This window comes from Parasteatoda tepidariorum, chromosome 1, assembly GCF_982258835.1.
Source record: "Parasteatoda tepidariorum strain Cologne lab strain chromosome 1, Ptep-v5.0, whole genome shotgun sequence".
Classification (NCBI taxonomy): domain Eukaryota; kingdom Metazoa; phylum Arthropoda; class Arachnida; order Araneae; family Theridiidae; genus Parasteatoda; species Parasteatoda tepidariorum.
This window is the reverse complement of record NC_141755.1, coordinates 50,300,667-50,318,909: the sequence shown is the minus strand read 5'-3', so window position 1 is coordinate 50,318,909 and position 18,243 is coordinate 50,300,667. Positions and strand designations below refer to the sequence as shown.

Below are 18,243 nucleotides of genomic sequence, written 5' to 3'. Positions count from 1 at the left end.
AAAGCATGAAGGAAACAGGACACGCCTAAGGAAATCAAGAAAGGAAAATTATATAATTGGAAAAGACCAAAGCTAAAATTGCTGGAATAGGATGAGGAAGATCTGAAAAAAAAAAAAGTTTTTGGGAGAAATGGGCATGGAACTATGGAAAGCTAAAGCCCATCAAAGGCTGTAGAGCTGGCAAAGAAGTTATTTATTGCTAAAATTATAACACATTTTTTCCTAATACCATACTATTTCTTCTTAGACCATCCATAGTGATTCTTGTTTTACAGATTTTTTAAAAATTGCATCCTAATAACAACCCCCAAATGTAGGATATGGCTATAATCTCACATTTTTTTACATCCTTTAATAAAATTTTGTTAATGACTCTCTATGTTATGTTGATGATCATCCTTCTTATGTTAAAGATGACATTGAATGATCGCTTATCTGTAAGTGCCACACTCAATATCAAAGTGGATCTTGATGCCATAAGTTAGATTGAGAATTGAGAAAGCTGGATATTATGCTATAATATTTTTCAACCAAAAAAAAAAGGCTTTTTAAACAAATAATGCAATTTAATTCTATATCATGTATATTCTAGCATACTTCGTATTGTTATAAAATATTATCATGGGTTTCAGTTTTTTTTAAATAGATTCCGTTATCCAAAAAAATTAGCAAAATGTAACTATTTTGAAAGAAAAAATTTTGTATTATCCAATATAATTTCGTTTACAGAAATAATCTGGTCTGTTTATTATCCAAACATTAATTTTAAAAAAAGTCAAGATCTCTATCTTTTTTTTCCATCTCAAATACAATGTGTATATTATGTGTGTGAGTGTGTCTAAGAAAAATTATTTCGGGATGAATCCAAAATTGTATCCATGCTCTATAGGTTTAGCTCTAGTTTAAATTAAAAAAAAAAAAAAAATCAGGATTATTGAGAAAGCCTTGAGTAACACAATTTATGAAACAGTTCAATATTTAGAAAGATGCACACAATAGAAACAAAACCAGTTTTTAGAGTACTCATTTTTTTTCCTTATAAAAATATTTAAATTTTCAACAAAATATACAGAATTTGAACCCAGTTACAGAATAATAAACATAATTGAAATCATATGATAAACATAATGGAAAATTTAAATGATCATTGTTCAATATCTTATATTTAACAATTAAAACTATATCATTTACCCTAAAAATAAATAGTACATTTAAAACAAAAGTTTCTAGGCAACATATTTCAGTCAGTTCGAACTTGAAATCTTCCAGCTTTAGTGACATATTTCACTCCTTTAAATGGCTTGTATTTCTGTAAATATAGACATTCATATTAAAAAAGTGATGTTACTCTCTATATCAAAAGCAAATGTGTCTTTGAAAAGTTTTTCTTTTCACACAAATGCTGTAAAAGTTTCAAGAAAAATTATCATTTATCTATCAAAATTATTGAATTTCTAATCCAACCAACATTTTGATTAATTAATAAATTACTAAATTTGTATGGTACTATTTACCCAAAATGCTAGTACACATCAATTTCAATTATAATAATTTTCTTAATAAAAATATTCAATTTTTATATTCTTCATACTTGAAAAAATTAAAAACCAAAATGTTGATAATGCATATTAAAGATGACTATTAATCACCATTTACTTCTCGAAGAAAGGTGTCATGGTTGAAAAAGAATCCTTGCTTATTTAAATTGAAACAAATATATAGAAAATACTAATCATCAATTTGTCTCAATCAGAAAAATAATTCTACTTTTATATAATATTCTACTTTTATAAATAATTAAAACTTTTTTTTTCTAAAATTCTGTAAAATATGAATTTAGTTATATTGCCTTCTTCAGTCTTTTTTTTTTTTTCTTCTTTCTGAAAGGCACAGATGTGTGCAATAAAATAAGAGTGTAGAATGAAGAGTGTACCCATTCTGTGGTACAGTTTGATAGCTTTTCAGACACCTATATTTTAGAATAAAAAGGACATTGAGTTAAAATAATACTATTTTATCGGGAATTTTTCCATTTTACCCAGAAAATAAATCTATATAAAAAACTTTTGAATCTTAAAGTATATGTTAGGACAGGAATTCCAACCTAGCACTAATCCAATATTGAGCTTTGTGAGCAAACTGAATTTTATTTCAGCATAGATTAGTTAAACAACTTTGCACAAATATATACATATATCAGATAGTCAGATTTCTAAGGAAATAATTTGATTTGATTATAAATTGTTTAACTGTCATCAATTTATCATTTTCAAACAAATCTGTAGAGTGAGATTATGCTTCAGACTAGGGTACTATGGAAAAAAAATGATGTTTTAGGTTTGCTTAGTGTTAATATTATATGTTTTTAAAGTTATTCAAAATGGCAAACATAAAATAAAAAAGGCAAACAAATGGTATTCTGATGAACTAAATTAGTGTTGCTAGGAAATTTATAAAAAAAAAAAAACATTGATATATATCTAAAAGAATCACAATATTAATTAAGAGCGAAAAAAAAACTGAAATTAATATATCTTACTTCGCCATACATGTCCAAACGGTTTACTTTTAATCCAGAAATAGCCAGCTGATTGATTGTAAACTTTACCTGAAATAAAAAATAAATAAAGATAAAATACGATTTCTAAATTAAAAAGGAGTTGAGCATGACTTGCAAATTAACTAAATTCTTGAATAGTATTGTTAAACACTTATTGTTATCACAAAAAACAGTAATGGTATTTTTTACAAGATCGACAAATGTATACATAATAAATTTCCTATTTTACTACACAAATCAGGTAATCAGTTACTAAAAGATAACGAATATAAAGTTCAAATCAAACAAGTTTGTTTAGAAATAAGACAAACGTTTGTAACATTTTCAAAAGAGAAAGTTGATATCAGATATATTATATTTTATCAACTCACAGGCAGTTGGACTTTTTTTTAATAGATCTGTGATTCAGACGACCCCCTCCCAATCAGAAATTGTGGTATGAAAAATCATTTCCTGCCTATCTAAGTATAGATAGGCATGTGCTATCGACCAAAAATAAAAAAAATATTCTTTCTATGCACAGGACCATTTGTAGATAAAAAATGGAGTGAAAGTTTTACATGTGCACGGCCATTTGGCAGGATAATAAAATTTAAATGGATTATTTTAAGCTGTCATATATTTGCAATTTTTTTTTCCAGCAATGAGAAATAGCTTTGGCATTTATAGTTTCAGAAAAATACTATGTTAAAATTAGCATTCAAATTATATGCAACTAACAAACTATTGCTGCTATACAAACCAAGTTTATTAGCCTTCAATACTTGAATACTTATAAAAATTAACATGTTTTTGAAGTAATCGCTATTTTTCTTTCATTAAAAGGCAACAGTTTTAAAATTAAATTTAAATACGTGTATGTCTTTAATTATGAAAGAAAAAACAAACACGAATATGTGTTAGATTAATGAATCTAAGAATACCAAATGAACATTTATCTAAAGAGCATGGATTTGAATATGTAATGCAATAAAGTATGGAAAGAAAAAAAAAATCATTTCACTTCAAGCTCTGAACTGGATTGTATAATAATACAAGTGTAAATGAACTAATTGAGTGACAACAATGATATGAAATTGTGAAACAAATTTTTACATACAAATTATCTTATCCTGTGTTAGTCAATAGTATATTACTTAAAATATTTGCTGAGAGATGATGTCACTGGCACAGTAGTTGCTTATATAAGCAACTACTGTGGCAGTGTTGATCAACAAGTGTTGATATCAACATAATTTAAAACAAATGTAATGTAGTTTCTGTCAGTAGTATAGAATTATGATTAATGTGAAATATATACTTACGGTTATGGTGGGATTACTTTCAGGACTAGACATTCCACTTTGAAGAGAAATCTAAAAAGGAATTAAAAAATTACAATTAAGTAGTCTATAACTTTTCAAAATTTAAATAAATATTAGCACAGGTTAAATATGATATATTTGTTTAAAATATTAATGGGAAAATTTCCATACAACAATAATTTTTGTCATTCACATAAGTCTACAATTTAAAATTCGGATTGTGATGAAATTATTTCAACGTTGTTTAAAACATGGAGAAAAATACTGTCATTAATAGAAAATCATACTCCATTGCATGGAATAAAAAAAAATTATGCTCTTTTAAAACAAAGTATTTTGTTATAAGTGTACTAAAAAGGTGAAATAATTTTTGAATAAAATATCCTGAGATGAAAACATAAATGCTTGTTTTATGTTGCCGAATATAAATTATTCATATATTTTTTTAAGCAAAAATGGTGGCACAAAGTCTTTTTTTTTTTTCTTGCAGAGTTTTTTTAATTAAATGCACATGAGCAAATATTACTTAAAACATTAAAAAATCGTAACATTGATTCTATATCATGAAAAATTGAACTTATGTTGTAACTTTTCTTTATGAGTAAAAATACCTGTAAAATTACTTAAAAGCAAAAACACACTAAATTATTTTAAATCCTAATTTTTTTAATCGTTTACATTACCCTACAAGAACACGATTAAAATAGTTTATTTAAAAACAATCTTTGAAATTATAACACAATTTCAAATTGTAAACTTCATGATGTTTCTAAAACACTGTTAAAAAAGCTTCAGTCCTCAGAAAATCTTTCTTCTCTAAAGCTAAAACTTTATATATATATATATATATATATATATATATATATATATATATATATATATATATATATATATATATATATATATATATATATATATATATATATATATATATATATATTATATACTGCCAAACGGTTAATTAAAAAATCTAGTGGAGAGAACTTTTGGTATAACATAAGAGAGGCAAATAATATCAAGAAATGGATAAAGGAAATCACAAATATTCTTTAATGGCCAAGGGACAAAAGTGTTGCGACTTTTTGCCTCGCTACTGACCACGATTGCTTCTCCAGGCAATTATATGGTATAAAAATTCCTTTCAGCAATATTTGTGAAGAAGTGGATGTGAACCATTTGAGTCATTGCCTTGCACTGAATTCGGGACACTTGTTGGGCGAAATACTGTAGAGCTCCCAAGATGAATGATTTATAGACTTACTGTAGTTTGTTTTGTTACTTTTATATCTGTTTCTTGTTTGAATTTTATAGTTTATTTTTCTGTCTACAATTGTCTTTTAATCTTCCATTAGAAATAAAAATAATATATACATATATATATATATATACTATTTCCTAAAATATCAAATTTTGACTGAAGGAAATATATCAGGTACACATATTAAAATAATACAGTCTATACCTGTCAACCTTAGTTAAAAATGTAAAATGAATTGTAATCACTTACAGATCCCTTGATGCTTGGTCTCCTTAAAGATTCTATTCTTCCAACTTCCCAAACCATAATTTTACTCACTGGATCAAAAGTATATTTTCCTTGAGAAGGTCTCAATGTCATGTTTAGAACAGATTTTGGCATAGGAATTTCCACAACAACATTTTCTAACTATGACAAAAGAACTTTATAAAAATTATCACTTTATAAAAATCAAAAATAAATATTAATGCTAAGTTAATGTTAAATTTGGAATTCTTCATTAATATACTGAAGCTAGAACTGCCTTTTTTAAAAAGTCTAAGAACTTTATTTGTTATCGTTAATTCGATTAAACCATTTTAAGAAAAAATTATTTTTAATTACACATTTTTATACATTACCACATTTCTAGAATTCAAAGGTTTTGGCTGTGTTAATTATCTTAATTATACACGAAAAATTACTATACGGAAATCAAACCTGTTAATCTAAGAAATTTAAAAAGCCTGACCACTGCTTAGCATAATAAAGAAATAACAAAAAAATTTAAAAAATAAATTCACACATTTTTAAAATTTCATTTATTTAAGTGTCTTTATTACTACTAAAAATTATAGAATAATAAATTAAGCTATTGTTTTAAAACTGACTGAGGGACTCATTCAGCAATTTTTGAAAAAAATTATAATTTTTTTTTTCCTTCTAAAACTTCTCTTGGTTTGCTTTCATAGTCAAAGTATTTTTCTCCCAAAGTTTGTCTTGGCAAAGAACAGAACTAAGTCTGGATTTTTGCTATGCAGCTGAACATTCTTTATTAACGGGTTGAAAAGCTGTGAGGAATAGATGACAGCGCAAGCTGTAACTTAGTCATTACACTAGGCAATATTTTTCTTGCCATTGACTTATATACGATTTTGTAATGATTCTATCAAAACAATCATTTTTAAGCTTAACAGTGTGATCCTATCACTCTCGGTTAAGGATAAAACTGAGTTTTTAGAATATCAAGTAATGAACTCTAGTTTTCTTTTCCTAAGCCTTTATAAACACAGAAAAAGGATCAACCAAAAAAAAAAAAAAAAAAAGGAATTTGAAGATTACTGAAATTAGCTACTTTAACATGAATTACGATATCATTGTTAAGAGAGAAGTCATTCATTTATGACCTATTAAAAGCAGTGTTATATATGTTTTTTTTTTTTTAAATTTTTATCAGACATCTAAGGAAAAAAAAGGATTCCAAATAGTAATAATAATATAGAAAAGTATTACAAAAAGTACAAAACCAAATATACACTCAATTACAAAATTGCTGATCTAGAGGAAAGACTTGGGTGATATATTCAAAGTATGCAAGGATCTGCCAACTCATGCAGTTATTAGGGAAAAAGCATGAGAAAATACTTAGTTAGTCTTAGGACCTAAGATAGGACACAAAAGTCTGAGAGTTGGCAGGTTTTGGAAACATAAATCAAAGCGAAAAACTTCAAATTCAACACAAAATCCTTTAAATAAAAAGAACTTAACGGATAGAAGTCTAATTAAAAGAGAGAAGAATATAACTAAAAGTCTTGTTAGGAAAAAATTCAATTTTGGCAAGCAAAACTAAAATTATTTATATTTTCTACACAAATGAAATTTTTTTTAAATAAAAAGTATAAATCAAACATTATTTTAAACTAAGTAAATTTATTCATAATAATTTATAATATTTTTAGTGCTTTTAAATACACAATAACCAAAATTCCAGATTGAGTTAGAAATACATCACATAACACAATTAAATGGCTAAAGAGCTTTGTATTTTACACATAATCTCAACTTTATGTATGAAATTGCAACTGTAATTTCAGACAGTTTAAATTTTCTGTAATCAGAATAGAGAGAGCCACAGTGGTTCAAGGGACAGAGCACTCTCCTCCCAATTAGGTGACCCAGTTTCAAATCCCACTGAAAATTGCTCTATACGGATTCTGCTCCCAACCACAGTGCTGATGTAAAATATCCTCAATGGTAGACGGATCATGGATTACGCTTTGACTTGCTCACTCTGGTGCAACAGCTACGGTGGTTGCAACAGCTTTTTTCAGCTTTCTTCAGCATTAAAAGCTTTTTTCAGTTGTTTTTTACACAGATAATAAATATCTAAATAAATTCATATTATGAATTTAAATTAGTGAATGGTCTTTGTCAAATTTTCATTAATTATTGAATTCCTAATTGGATACAATCATAAAAATATAAAAATTACTAAGCAGGTAAATTTATTAAGAAAACTGATTAGAAAATGCTCCCTCAATTTGAAATAAAGATTCAATATTAGAAATTTTAATGTCTCTTTAATAAAATAATTTTAAAAAAAGTTTCATTAACCTGCGAGAAATTATATTGAGTCAAAATAACTGTCATAAGTAAACTAGCCCGGTTCCTCAATTTACCATTTTGACAATTCCGTGCTTATTGTTTATAACTTCAATTGTTTTTAAGTAAAATAATAAGGAGATTAATCTAACTTTGAAATCATGTACAATGTTGGCACAGGTGGGTTACGTCCACCTCGATAATTAGAAAGCTCTAAAAGACGCTCTAAAGAAAAAGATTTCAGACTAATTTTTATTAATTATCATAGATTTAAATTCTTCAAAGTTAAAAACAAAAAATAAATAAAAATAATTGATCTCTTTATAGGTATTTGAGTACATTTAAGATTTTTTTGACTCAGATCAATATTAAACAGATCAATACTGATTAGTTCAATATTGATCTGATCAACAGTTCAATAAAAATTTTCCAGAAAATGCAGAAACAACAAATAGGGTAAGATATATAAGATACTTCAATTACTTTTGTACACTTAGTTAATGAGCTCCCAAATTTGACAAATATTATGAATTACTAATGAAATCTTATGATGGAAATCAGGCGAAAAAAAGATAGAATTCTGCTGATCCACGACAGTCCCCGAAAAAATTTCAAATTTCACCTTATATTTATTAAACCAATGAAATAAATGGGACATGAAAATTTTGAATTCATAGAGCTCTGATGTCATTGACTTTCTCAAAACTTTCATGGAAAATCTTAATGATTCCCAGGTTCAAAGATTGCAGTACTGACCTATATATACAACAGAGCACTAACCTCAACATCACAGTGGCGTTCAAACGACATGATCGATAAAGTGAAAGATTGACACACAAAGTTAGCATGCATCGCAATTATAACTTAAAATTGAAACCTTTAAAATTATTTTCGCATCATTCAAAAGAGGGCTAAAACAAACTTTACTCTAAATAAGGGATTTTGGAGAAAAAATAGGACCATTTTGGAGCCTGCCCTTGGGTTAACCATGAGAGGTTATTCTTTCCATGTAATGCAAATGTGAGTTACTATCAAAAAGCCCTTCCCAAGGATTAGTAACTTAAATAATACTTTTTCCAACAAATTGTAACGAAGTTAAAATTTTTGAGGAAACCTATATTGTAAAGGAATATTTAAATTATTATTATTTATAACATGAAATTTTTTTTCAGATAACAAGTCACTTATTTTTTGAAGACTAGTGCTCCCCCCCAAAAAAAAAGAAGTATTTTTACTTAGTAAACAAATGAAACTGCTAATGTGTTTGTTGTCTGATATTTTTAATAAATTAGAAAGAAATACATAAATCATTTCTACAAAAAATAACTTACTGCTTTTCCCATTGTAACTTGAGGTCCAACAATTATTTCCAACTTTGAACCACTGATGTCATGACGGATATAAAATGGCATAGCTACCATGCTGTAATAGTTAATGCTTTTCAATAAGAAACATTATGAAATTTTCAGAAATGCATTAAAATAACATCATCATTAACATTACATTGCATTATTTAACACTGTATGCATTAAAACCATATTTAGTTTTAGTCTGGGAAACAGCACCCTCTCTAGACATGGGCAGAGCCCAGGGCCCATCAGAATGTTACTTTTCACAAATTTTGCAAACATGAGATTCTGTACCTGTAAAAACCATTAGGACTCTTACAAGCATTTTCTGTATTTTACGTGAAAGGGTAGGGCTGATGAAAAAGTAGGGTGGCCAAACTGCATAATCGGAAATCTAAAATAACATTAATAATACAAAATACAAGGTTCTTTAAAAAAATAGTACTAGCGTTAGTAAGATGAAAGAAAGCTTAACAAACAATGAGTCGAGTAAAATGAAATTTTTGACTATTCAATTAGTTGTTGACGTATGCCTGTTAAGGCTGAAGGGTGAGATTATTCTTGTACTCCAGTCGCACCATCTATATCCAAGAATTAGACTTCTGCCACACCCATACGTCACGCCCGTGTATAGGGCGGACCCATTCATTCATCCACAGATTGTAATTTTGACCTGAATCAGAGAATGATCAATCTCCAGTTCAGAACCCCCAGAGGTTTGATTTGTTATGGGAACACGGAGGACTTTGCGACTCGACAGATTTAACGTGCATCAGTCACCATTTTACTACACGGGGAGTCTTCAGCCGGCGGGGTTCGAACCAATGAACTCTCGGAAATGGGTCCAGCACCCTGCCGACCAGGTTATTCCATCCCGAACATTCAATTTAAAAACAATATTTAAAATATCTCAAATACTTGTTTAGGGAAAATACTTATTCAGTCAGAGTCCTGCTAAAACAAAAATGGTCAAAGGATTTTGAAGGTCGCTATCTATGCTTGTTAGTTCATCACCTATAAACGTCTTTTGGGAAATCATTTTGTATTTCTTTGAATAATACATGAATCCTATTTGCTTGATTTAAAAACTTCTTATTAAGTACTTAATTAATCATACATAATACTTTTTTTAATAAATAAAATAAGTGCTGCAAGCATCAAAATTCTGTTCAATATTTATATCTTATCTTTCCAATTTTAATTTTTCAATATAATATTGACAACAAAATCAAATTCATTGTTAAAAGAAACACTGAAGCTATACTATGCCAAACATAGAAGTTTATTTAAATTTTTTTAATGGGAACAAAAATTACAAAACTAATTCATAATTAAAATTAAGCTGTCTGTATAAGAATTTCATGAAAATATACAGAAGACAAATGGGTCAAACAATCCTTTTGTACATAAAATGTAATAGTAATACACATACTTTTGTGATCCAATGTGGTAGGACATTAATCTGAAATTTCCATCAGGAGGAACAAAAGAAAGAATACGTTCAGACTGGAAATAATAAATAAGATATAAGTATAAAAATAAAAAAAAAAACAATTTACAAACTGATGAATGATTATCCAAACAAATATTACATTTATACCATGCAAATAATAGTAATAATAAAATTTAGTTAATAATAGAAATTTTTCTTCATTTTTTTCTGATTAAAAAGCACTTTAAAAATCATTTTTACTCTATAACAAAAACAGTAATGTTATAATTACTGACAATATAAGAAAGGAAAAGTAAGCATGTCAAAATAATACTAGAAATACCACATTTGATAGTAGAATAAACTTTTACCTGCTTACATAATAAAGAAAAGGACAGTCATTAAAAAGTAATACTAATTTATCCTTCTAAAGAAAAATTTTTGCCACAGAAAATTTTTCAGTCTGATTCAAAAATCATTGTACGAGTACTTTGTATCCCTTATATTTATGCAGCAAAACATATTTTGATTTGTAACAAAATTATAGAAATTTTAACGAAATTTAATATTGATACAAAACATGAGTTTTAGCTTGCATCATATTTTAGCAGCATTTGCAGTACAACTTCTTTGCAAAACAGACATTATTTTTATTCTCTTTTTAGTTTATTAAATTGTAGTAATTTGAAAAAAAAAAAACAAAAAAAAACAACAAAAAAAAAAAAAAACAATTATCGAAATACTATTTTTTTATAAAATTTTTTATCTAGGTTTTGGATTAAGCATCTAATAATACATTTTAATTGAACAAGAATAAGTGAAATAAATTACCTCCCAACGTCTAAACCTCACACAGGGATGGAAGCTAACATCATCAAATATTCTAGGGTTAACAAAAGACAAGCTTAGGTCAGGCATACCACTCAATTTTATACAACAATCAATCTATGTAAAAAAAGAAAATTACATATATATTATTAGTGCTGAAAAGAATAATTTAAATAATTCATACTATGTGCACAATTTTTAAAATTTAAAAAAAAAATTACAATTAAAAGAAAAATTGCAATAATTTAGACTTACACATCCTTGGATTTCAGCAGAAATGACAGATCCTCGATTGTCCATAATGGCATCAATTTCTTCAATTATATCAAAGTATGCTTCATTATTGGCATATTTGACACCAGTTCTTCGCCAAGGTATACTTGAAAGCTGTCCAGTTGGTAAAGTACTACTAATACTAAAGAAAAGATGTATATTTAATGAGTATACAAATTCGTTTCTTTTTTTACTTAATAACATAATATAATAATATTAAAACATTTATTAATAAAAGCATCATTACATGCATATTTCAATGCATTGCTCATAAACATAGCAAAAGTTACAAACTTTGATTCAATTAATAAACATCTACATTCGCAACTGTTTGTATATACCAATAAAAAAAAGACATTTCAAAGAAAGAAAAAATATATAGAGTGTCATACCCAGAAAGGGGGATCTATCGATACCAAACTTTCCCGGAAATATACATGTAATGTTTAAAAATATAAAGCAATATTGATGATCAAACATAACAAAGGATAATTGGTCTGGACCCTCATCAAATAAAATAATTTACAAATAGAAAATATACATTCAATATTCCAGACAAAAATATTTATTTACCATTACCTACAGACCTATATTCAAAACATATTATTTAATCAACTGAGTTACTTACTTTGAACGGCCAGTTACTGTATTTGCAATAGTTCTCAAGATGTTTGGAGGCTTTATCATTTCCTTTAATATGTTTGACTCTGTCGCTAATGGGAAACCATTATCCAACATCTCATCCAAAAGCTGCAAAGTGCAAATTGTTAATTTTTATAAAGTATATTACAAAATAGTCCCTAAACTAAAGAATACTACTAATTAATTCAATAAGTTATAATGCAAAATAACTTCAGTAAAAATTATTTAATAAGCATATCACAGTAAAGACATTTTAGGGTACAATTAGAAGATGAAATATAAGAAATTTATTCATATCACAATCAGTTACATGCTATTTCAGAGAACATGAATGGAAGTGGAATATTTTACGTGGAATATTATATACTCACAAGTGAAGGATATTGAAACAAGATAAAATGGTTTTACATTCATTTGCTTAACATTTAATAACACAGATTTATTGATAACTTTGAAATATTTTACATCTGCATGTAAATCTGAATCCATATTGGATGTAATTTTTTATAAACAATAGCAGTAGATAACTGAACAAAATATTAAGTTCAATAAATAAGAGTAAGTTATCAATTTTATATTTTAAGCTAAGTAAAATAAATCAATATGGGTTATTTTAAATGAATTTTGCTACAGCTAGAATTATTCCCTTTTAATAATATTTCATGATTTTGTACTTAACATAAAAATAAAAATATTTTCATACATTTAAATTTTGACTAAACAGGAAAAAAAATGAGATAAAATTTAACGATGCTTTCTTATGCTATAAATTTGAGCACATTAAATAATTTTTATTAAATTGCAAAACAATGAACGAAAAACAACTGTAATGTATGATTTACAGAGCTTCTTTGGCTGACTTGTGTATAAAAAATATAAGTCCCACGTAGAAAATTTAGGAATTTGTATTTCTAAGCTGACATATTTTAAGATTTTGCAAGAAAAAGTGTATTCTTCCCAAAAATCAAAACATACTTAAAGAAATTGAAGTAAATTCTAGATTCTGGATTAAAGTGTTATAGTTTAAATAATAAGAATAAATGTTTCAAGAATATGAAATTTAAGTGATGAGAATTAGGATAACTAAGGACTCTCCATAAAAATTAACAAACAAATTACATACTTGGAATAAATGAAAAATTAATGCTATAATTACAACATTAAAGAGCTTAAATAAACAAAACTATTCTGAATTAATTAAAAACAATAATAATACCTCATACACAACAACATAGTGTTCTTTAATAAGAGACTCAGTGCAATCTCCAAAATAATCTTCAAATGTGTCTACCACTCTATGTAAGAATTCTATCACAAAAAGAGGCGATACTAAAAATAAAAGAGACTATAAATATCATAAAAAGCCACACATAGTTTATTGAACAATTAAGCATAACATTACTGCAGGGGAAATACCAGGCCATACCTATACAAAATAAGCCTACTATTCTTAAACCAAATGAGCGTTTGGATCAGCTAAGAAAGTCTTTTCTGTTATTTTATCTACTGAAAAAACAAGTTTCTTTCCTTGTTACTTAATCAGAAAGTTGTGTATTGAATATTAATTTCAATGCCATATTGTATAAGTGTGAAACAATTAATTGATTAAGGATAGAAAAATAAAAAAATGGAACAGCTGAATTACTTTCGATCTACTAATCAGAATTTTGCATACAAAGATACTGAATGCTTTGAGGAATTAACTTAGAGTGAAACATGCAATGTTTTAAGCAACAAAAACAGAAGAATATAAAATTTTTCTGAAGAAACATTCAATTTTTTTCTGACCAAGAGTGAAGATTTTTTTTAACCGATCCTCAAGATACGAGAACATGTTTAAACTGGGAAATACGGTCCAATATAAAATCCTAAATAATAAAATATTGCATAATCTAAATTTTAAAAAAAAAATTATCGATTTTATAGAATTATTTTTAGATAAAAATAATAGGATAATTTAATTATATACGAAATTGTTTTGATTCGCTTAAATAGTTTCAGAGATATGACAAAGTTACATTATATAAACATGTGTTTGCTCTCCTGAAAACCCCATAATTTATAAAATTATTTATATTTTATAAAATTATTTTTAAATAAAAATAATAGGATAATTTAATAATATACGAAATTGTTTTGATTCGCTTAAATAGTTCCAGAGATTAGACAAAATTACATTATATGAACATGCCAGGGATGAGATTGGCCAAAAGGCAAAAAAGCTAAATTTTCAAGCCAGTAAATCTTACGTGATTTATAGCAAAACTATCAGTAACATACTCTCATCCAGCTTCGCTGATGTTGTAATGCCTAGGTATAGCAAGAATCATCGATAGAAAAACTGCCGCATTTATAGTATAACTAATTCAAGAAAAAAAAACTTACCTTTTACAAGAATCGCGATAAAGGATTTAAAAATTGCATGAATACAAACAGCGATTTTGGATTTTAAATCGTTCGCTGGATTTTAAATCGAATCGTTACATAGAATTTTAAAAATGCCTCAATACAAATCGTGATATTGGATTTGTAAATCTCGTAAATAAGAACTGCAATGAACGATATTGAAATTGCGTGAATAAAAATCAGGTAAATTTGAGCTATCTAGGGGACGGGTAAAAATGAGAAAAATCATATTTTCTGCTCTTAAAAACTAATAGCTGAAATAAGTAGTATGCGGAAGGGTTGGCAGCTACGTAGTTTGAATTTTCTATACATCTTTAGATATATTATAATCAAATCGGAAATAGATATAATTATTTTATTTCAACGGCTGAGTTTTCAGAAAAAGCGGAATATATATAGATATAAACTTATAGAGAATCAAAATTTTTGATAAAAAGGCTGAAATTCGAGAGACAAAAGCGAAAAAATCTCATCCCTGACATGCATTTGCTCTCCTAAAAACCCTATTGGAGCTACAGTTTCTAGATATATTTGAAGATTTACAATTTGAGCAACAAAAACCTAAATCTGTGAAAATAAAGACATGTTTATTCAGAAAAAGTATATTTTTTAGTCTGTTCATAACTCAGAATATTGTCTGCATAAAGTAATTCTTTAAGTTGGTCCTTCAAACCTTTCAGATTACACCTTAATATATGAAAATCAGATCATTAGGTTAAATATTACACAGCTGTTAAGGTTTATATTTTACGTATAATAGCAATAAGAAAGATTTTTCTCACAAACAAAATGATAAACTACTTATAAGTGAATAAAGTTTTAATATTAAAAATGTTATAAAAAGACTATGAAAAAATTAAAGGCTACACATATTTTCTCCCTTAACTTCAAAATATTTGGTATTTAAATATTCTTAAATTTATCCACAACAGACTATCTTAGATTACAAACAATCAGTTGGATATTATAGCTCTGCATATTACATATGGTAATAATTTCAAGTATAGCAAATATTTGGAGTATAAAATTTACTAATTTCCATTGATTTTCAACATTAAAGCAAATCTAAATTTTTCCCCCCAACTATACATAACTGTTTGAAGTTACTAACTTTTCATCATTTAAAATAATTTACAATTTTGATTTAGTAGTTAGAACACTTTTTTTCCTTCCTCTGTGATACTTAAATTTATTTTCCTTTCCCATAGAGGAAAGGTGGAAAATGAAATTAAGAATAAAAGGTCTGCTTGTGACACTTATAACATTAGCAGTTAATTTGATTTTAGGTAAAATGTAGTAAATTATTTTTTAATCAAATGCTAAGATGGATAGCAATCTTACTTTTAAAATAAAATGTTCAACAAATTTCCATAGAAAATGAAGTATAATGTAAATACCTTCGGAAGTTGTAACAGCAACAAAAAATAAATTACATCGATAGATGCTTATAAGGTAATGATGTGGAGTGGCTATAATAGGCTGTATATCTTCAGGTGAAGCTGCTTTACGTTGAGCATCAAAAAAGTAATCACATACAGACCGATGTATTACACTTTTCCAGTGTTTTTCCATGAAAACATCTCTAAAAAATTATGTATTTAGTTACTAACAATGCATAAACTTCTAATGTATGATTTAAGTAAATACAATAAGAAATTAAGCAACAAGTTTTAAATTTAAACAAAAATTGAAAGTTAATGATATAGACTAAATAATAAATACAAACTAATAAAATAAGTTTAATTTGATTCGTAATTTGTAACAAAAAATATAGTACTAGACAATTTAAAAAAATTCAATTATATTTTTCCTTTTGAAACGATTAAATAAATATTTAGAAGAAATCAAAACTGCCTAGTTCAAAGAACAGCAAAGTAAGGAATTTATAAAATATTTTTATAAATAAACAAGAATATTTTTATAAAGTTTTAATATTTTTTCATATTTTAGATAGTTTACAAGTTTGAAGGACACAATTAATATCATTATTATTATTTTATGATTAAGCAAAAATACTTTCTTTATTTCTATCATATGTAATGACTTAACAACAATTTTAAAGCTTGAATTACAATTGCAAGATAGAAAAGTATTACCAATATGTTAGCACATATGTTATATTGTCCTTTACTGCAGATCATTAAATGGAATGCATCCCACAGTGGATTGATTGTTAAGACAAGGTTCTTAGCAGATCACCAAAGTCAAGCATTACTGGCTGCGGTCAGTGTGCAGGTGGGTGACCATTTGGAACAGTCTGCATAGGGACCGAGGGTGTGCAGTATTGGTCCTCCTTAAACTGTTCTATCGTAAAGTGCTCGACTTCAGGAGCAGGTCGTTGGGCTACCAAAGAGGGGGTGCCATCCCCTCTGCAGATGATCAAAATCGTGATGGCGTGTCTTCGGATCATTCTGAGGGATGGCTCCCAGATCGTTGCTAAAAGCCCATTGTGCAGCTCTAGTGCAATGCAAAGTGCTACAACTATAGCACCATTAAAAGAAATGCAACAAGTCAATGATCATCTTAACCGTCACAAAAATTTTGCACCAATGTGTAATTTTTAAATGAATATAACTTTGGATAAAAGTGAATAAACAATATCTACAGTTATTATAAACATTTAAAAATGGTCAATTTCATGAAAAGCAGACATAAAAATTATTTTTTAAATTTTAGAGAAATAAATTTCTTTTGGATCTTAAATTTAAAAAAAAGGATAGAATTTTCCGAAATTAAGAAAAAAAACATTGTATTATCTAATATTATTATATTTTTATGATTAATTATGTTAAGCTGCCTTTAGAAAGAAAAATCAGAGGTCCCATATTTAAAATTTAAATTCCTCATATTCTAATAAATTTTGAAGCAAATCTTTTGCTTTTGATTCCTTTTTTCCTAAAACAAAAACTCATAGAATTTACACTAATACATTATAGATGGGAATAAAAGCTATGCTATTTTTTATGATAACCCTATATAGTTGATAATAGAGTAGCGTCAGGTCTTGAAACAAAAACTTCAACTTTATTCCTTTTAAAAAAATTTATTTTAAACGACATTTCTTCTTTTTGCAATTAAAGAAAGATTAAATTATGAAAAATAAATTTTGAAATTGACTGGAATATTAACATTTAAATTTTGTCATGTCTGTATCATTTGTCATATAAGTCACATTTATATCGAAGACGCAAATTAGGACACATATTTCATTTGCTATTGGGAACAAGAAATCACATAGCAATAACTTCTCAATACATTTAACCTAGTTGTGTGATCAAACTTTTTACATTTAACTTAATTTTGATATACATGATTGGAAGAACACTTACCCAGACTGATTTATAATAAAAAGGCTGTGAATCATAATTAATTAATTTAAATAAACTACTCAGATATAAAAAAAAAACAATTAGAGAAAAGTGATGAAAAATACTAAATGGAATGTTTTCTTCGGAAATAAACTTGTATTGTTTACATCACAAGAGATCAGTAATAAAATTAAGTAGTTCAATTCTGCGCACTGTTCTGAATGGACTAAACTGTAAGTGGTGAATAGTCCCAGATTTATACAGATTATACAAAATATTTTGATTCAAAACTGAAAAAACTGT

The 18,243-nt window shown here is 27.0% G+C and overlaps 1 protein-coding gene across 1 annotated transcript; it reads right to left on the bottom strand.

Moving 5' to 3' along the window:
• Positions 1 to 1,011: 1,011 nt before the first annotated feature.
• On the bottom strand, positions 1,012 to 18,232 carry cm (AP-3 complex subunit carmine). Its single transcript, XM_087163487.1, has 12 exons — positions 17,962 to 18,232; positions 16,030 to 16,214; positions 13,443 to 13,555; positions 12,213 to 12,334; positions 11,567 to 11,726; positions 11,315 to 11,428; positions 10,484 to 10,557; positions 9,034 to 9,124; positions 5,372 to 5,530; positions 3,865 to 3,915; positions 2,540 to 2,608; positions 1,012 to 1,309 (listed from the first exon to the last, which is right to left on the bottom strand). The coding sequence occupies exons 1-12, from the start codon at positions 17,994 to 17,996 to the stop codon at positions 1,241 to 1,243; spliced, it is 1,242 nt and encodes a 413-aa protein (XP_087019613.1). The 5' UTR covers positions 17,997 to 18,232; the 3' UTR covers positions 1,012 to 1,240.
• Between the last annotated feature and the right edge of the window lie 11 nt (positions 18,233 to 18,243).

What these genes read in the sequence shown, in the direction of transcription:
- cm (XM_087163487.1), bottom strand. Translation starts at nt 17,996, where the DNA reads ATGATTCACAGCCTTTTTATTATAAATCAGTCTGG. An exon ending in TACCACATTGGATCACAAAA is followed by an intron (nt 9,125 to 10,483) that starts GTATGTGTATTA and finishes TAACTATTACAG; the next exon opens with CATGGTAGCTATGCCATTTT. An exon ending in AAGTTACAATGGGAAAAGCA is followed by an intron (nt 5,531 to 9,033) that starts GTAAGTTATTTT and finishes CTTTTGTCATAG; the next exon opens with TTAGAAAATGTTGTTGTGGA.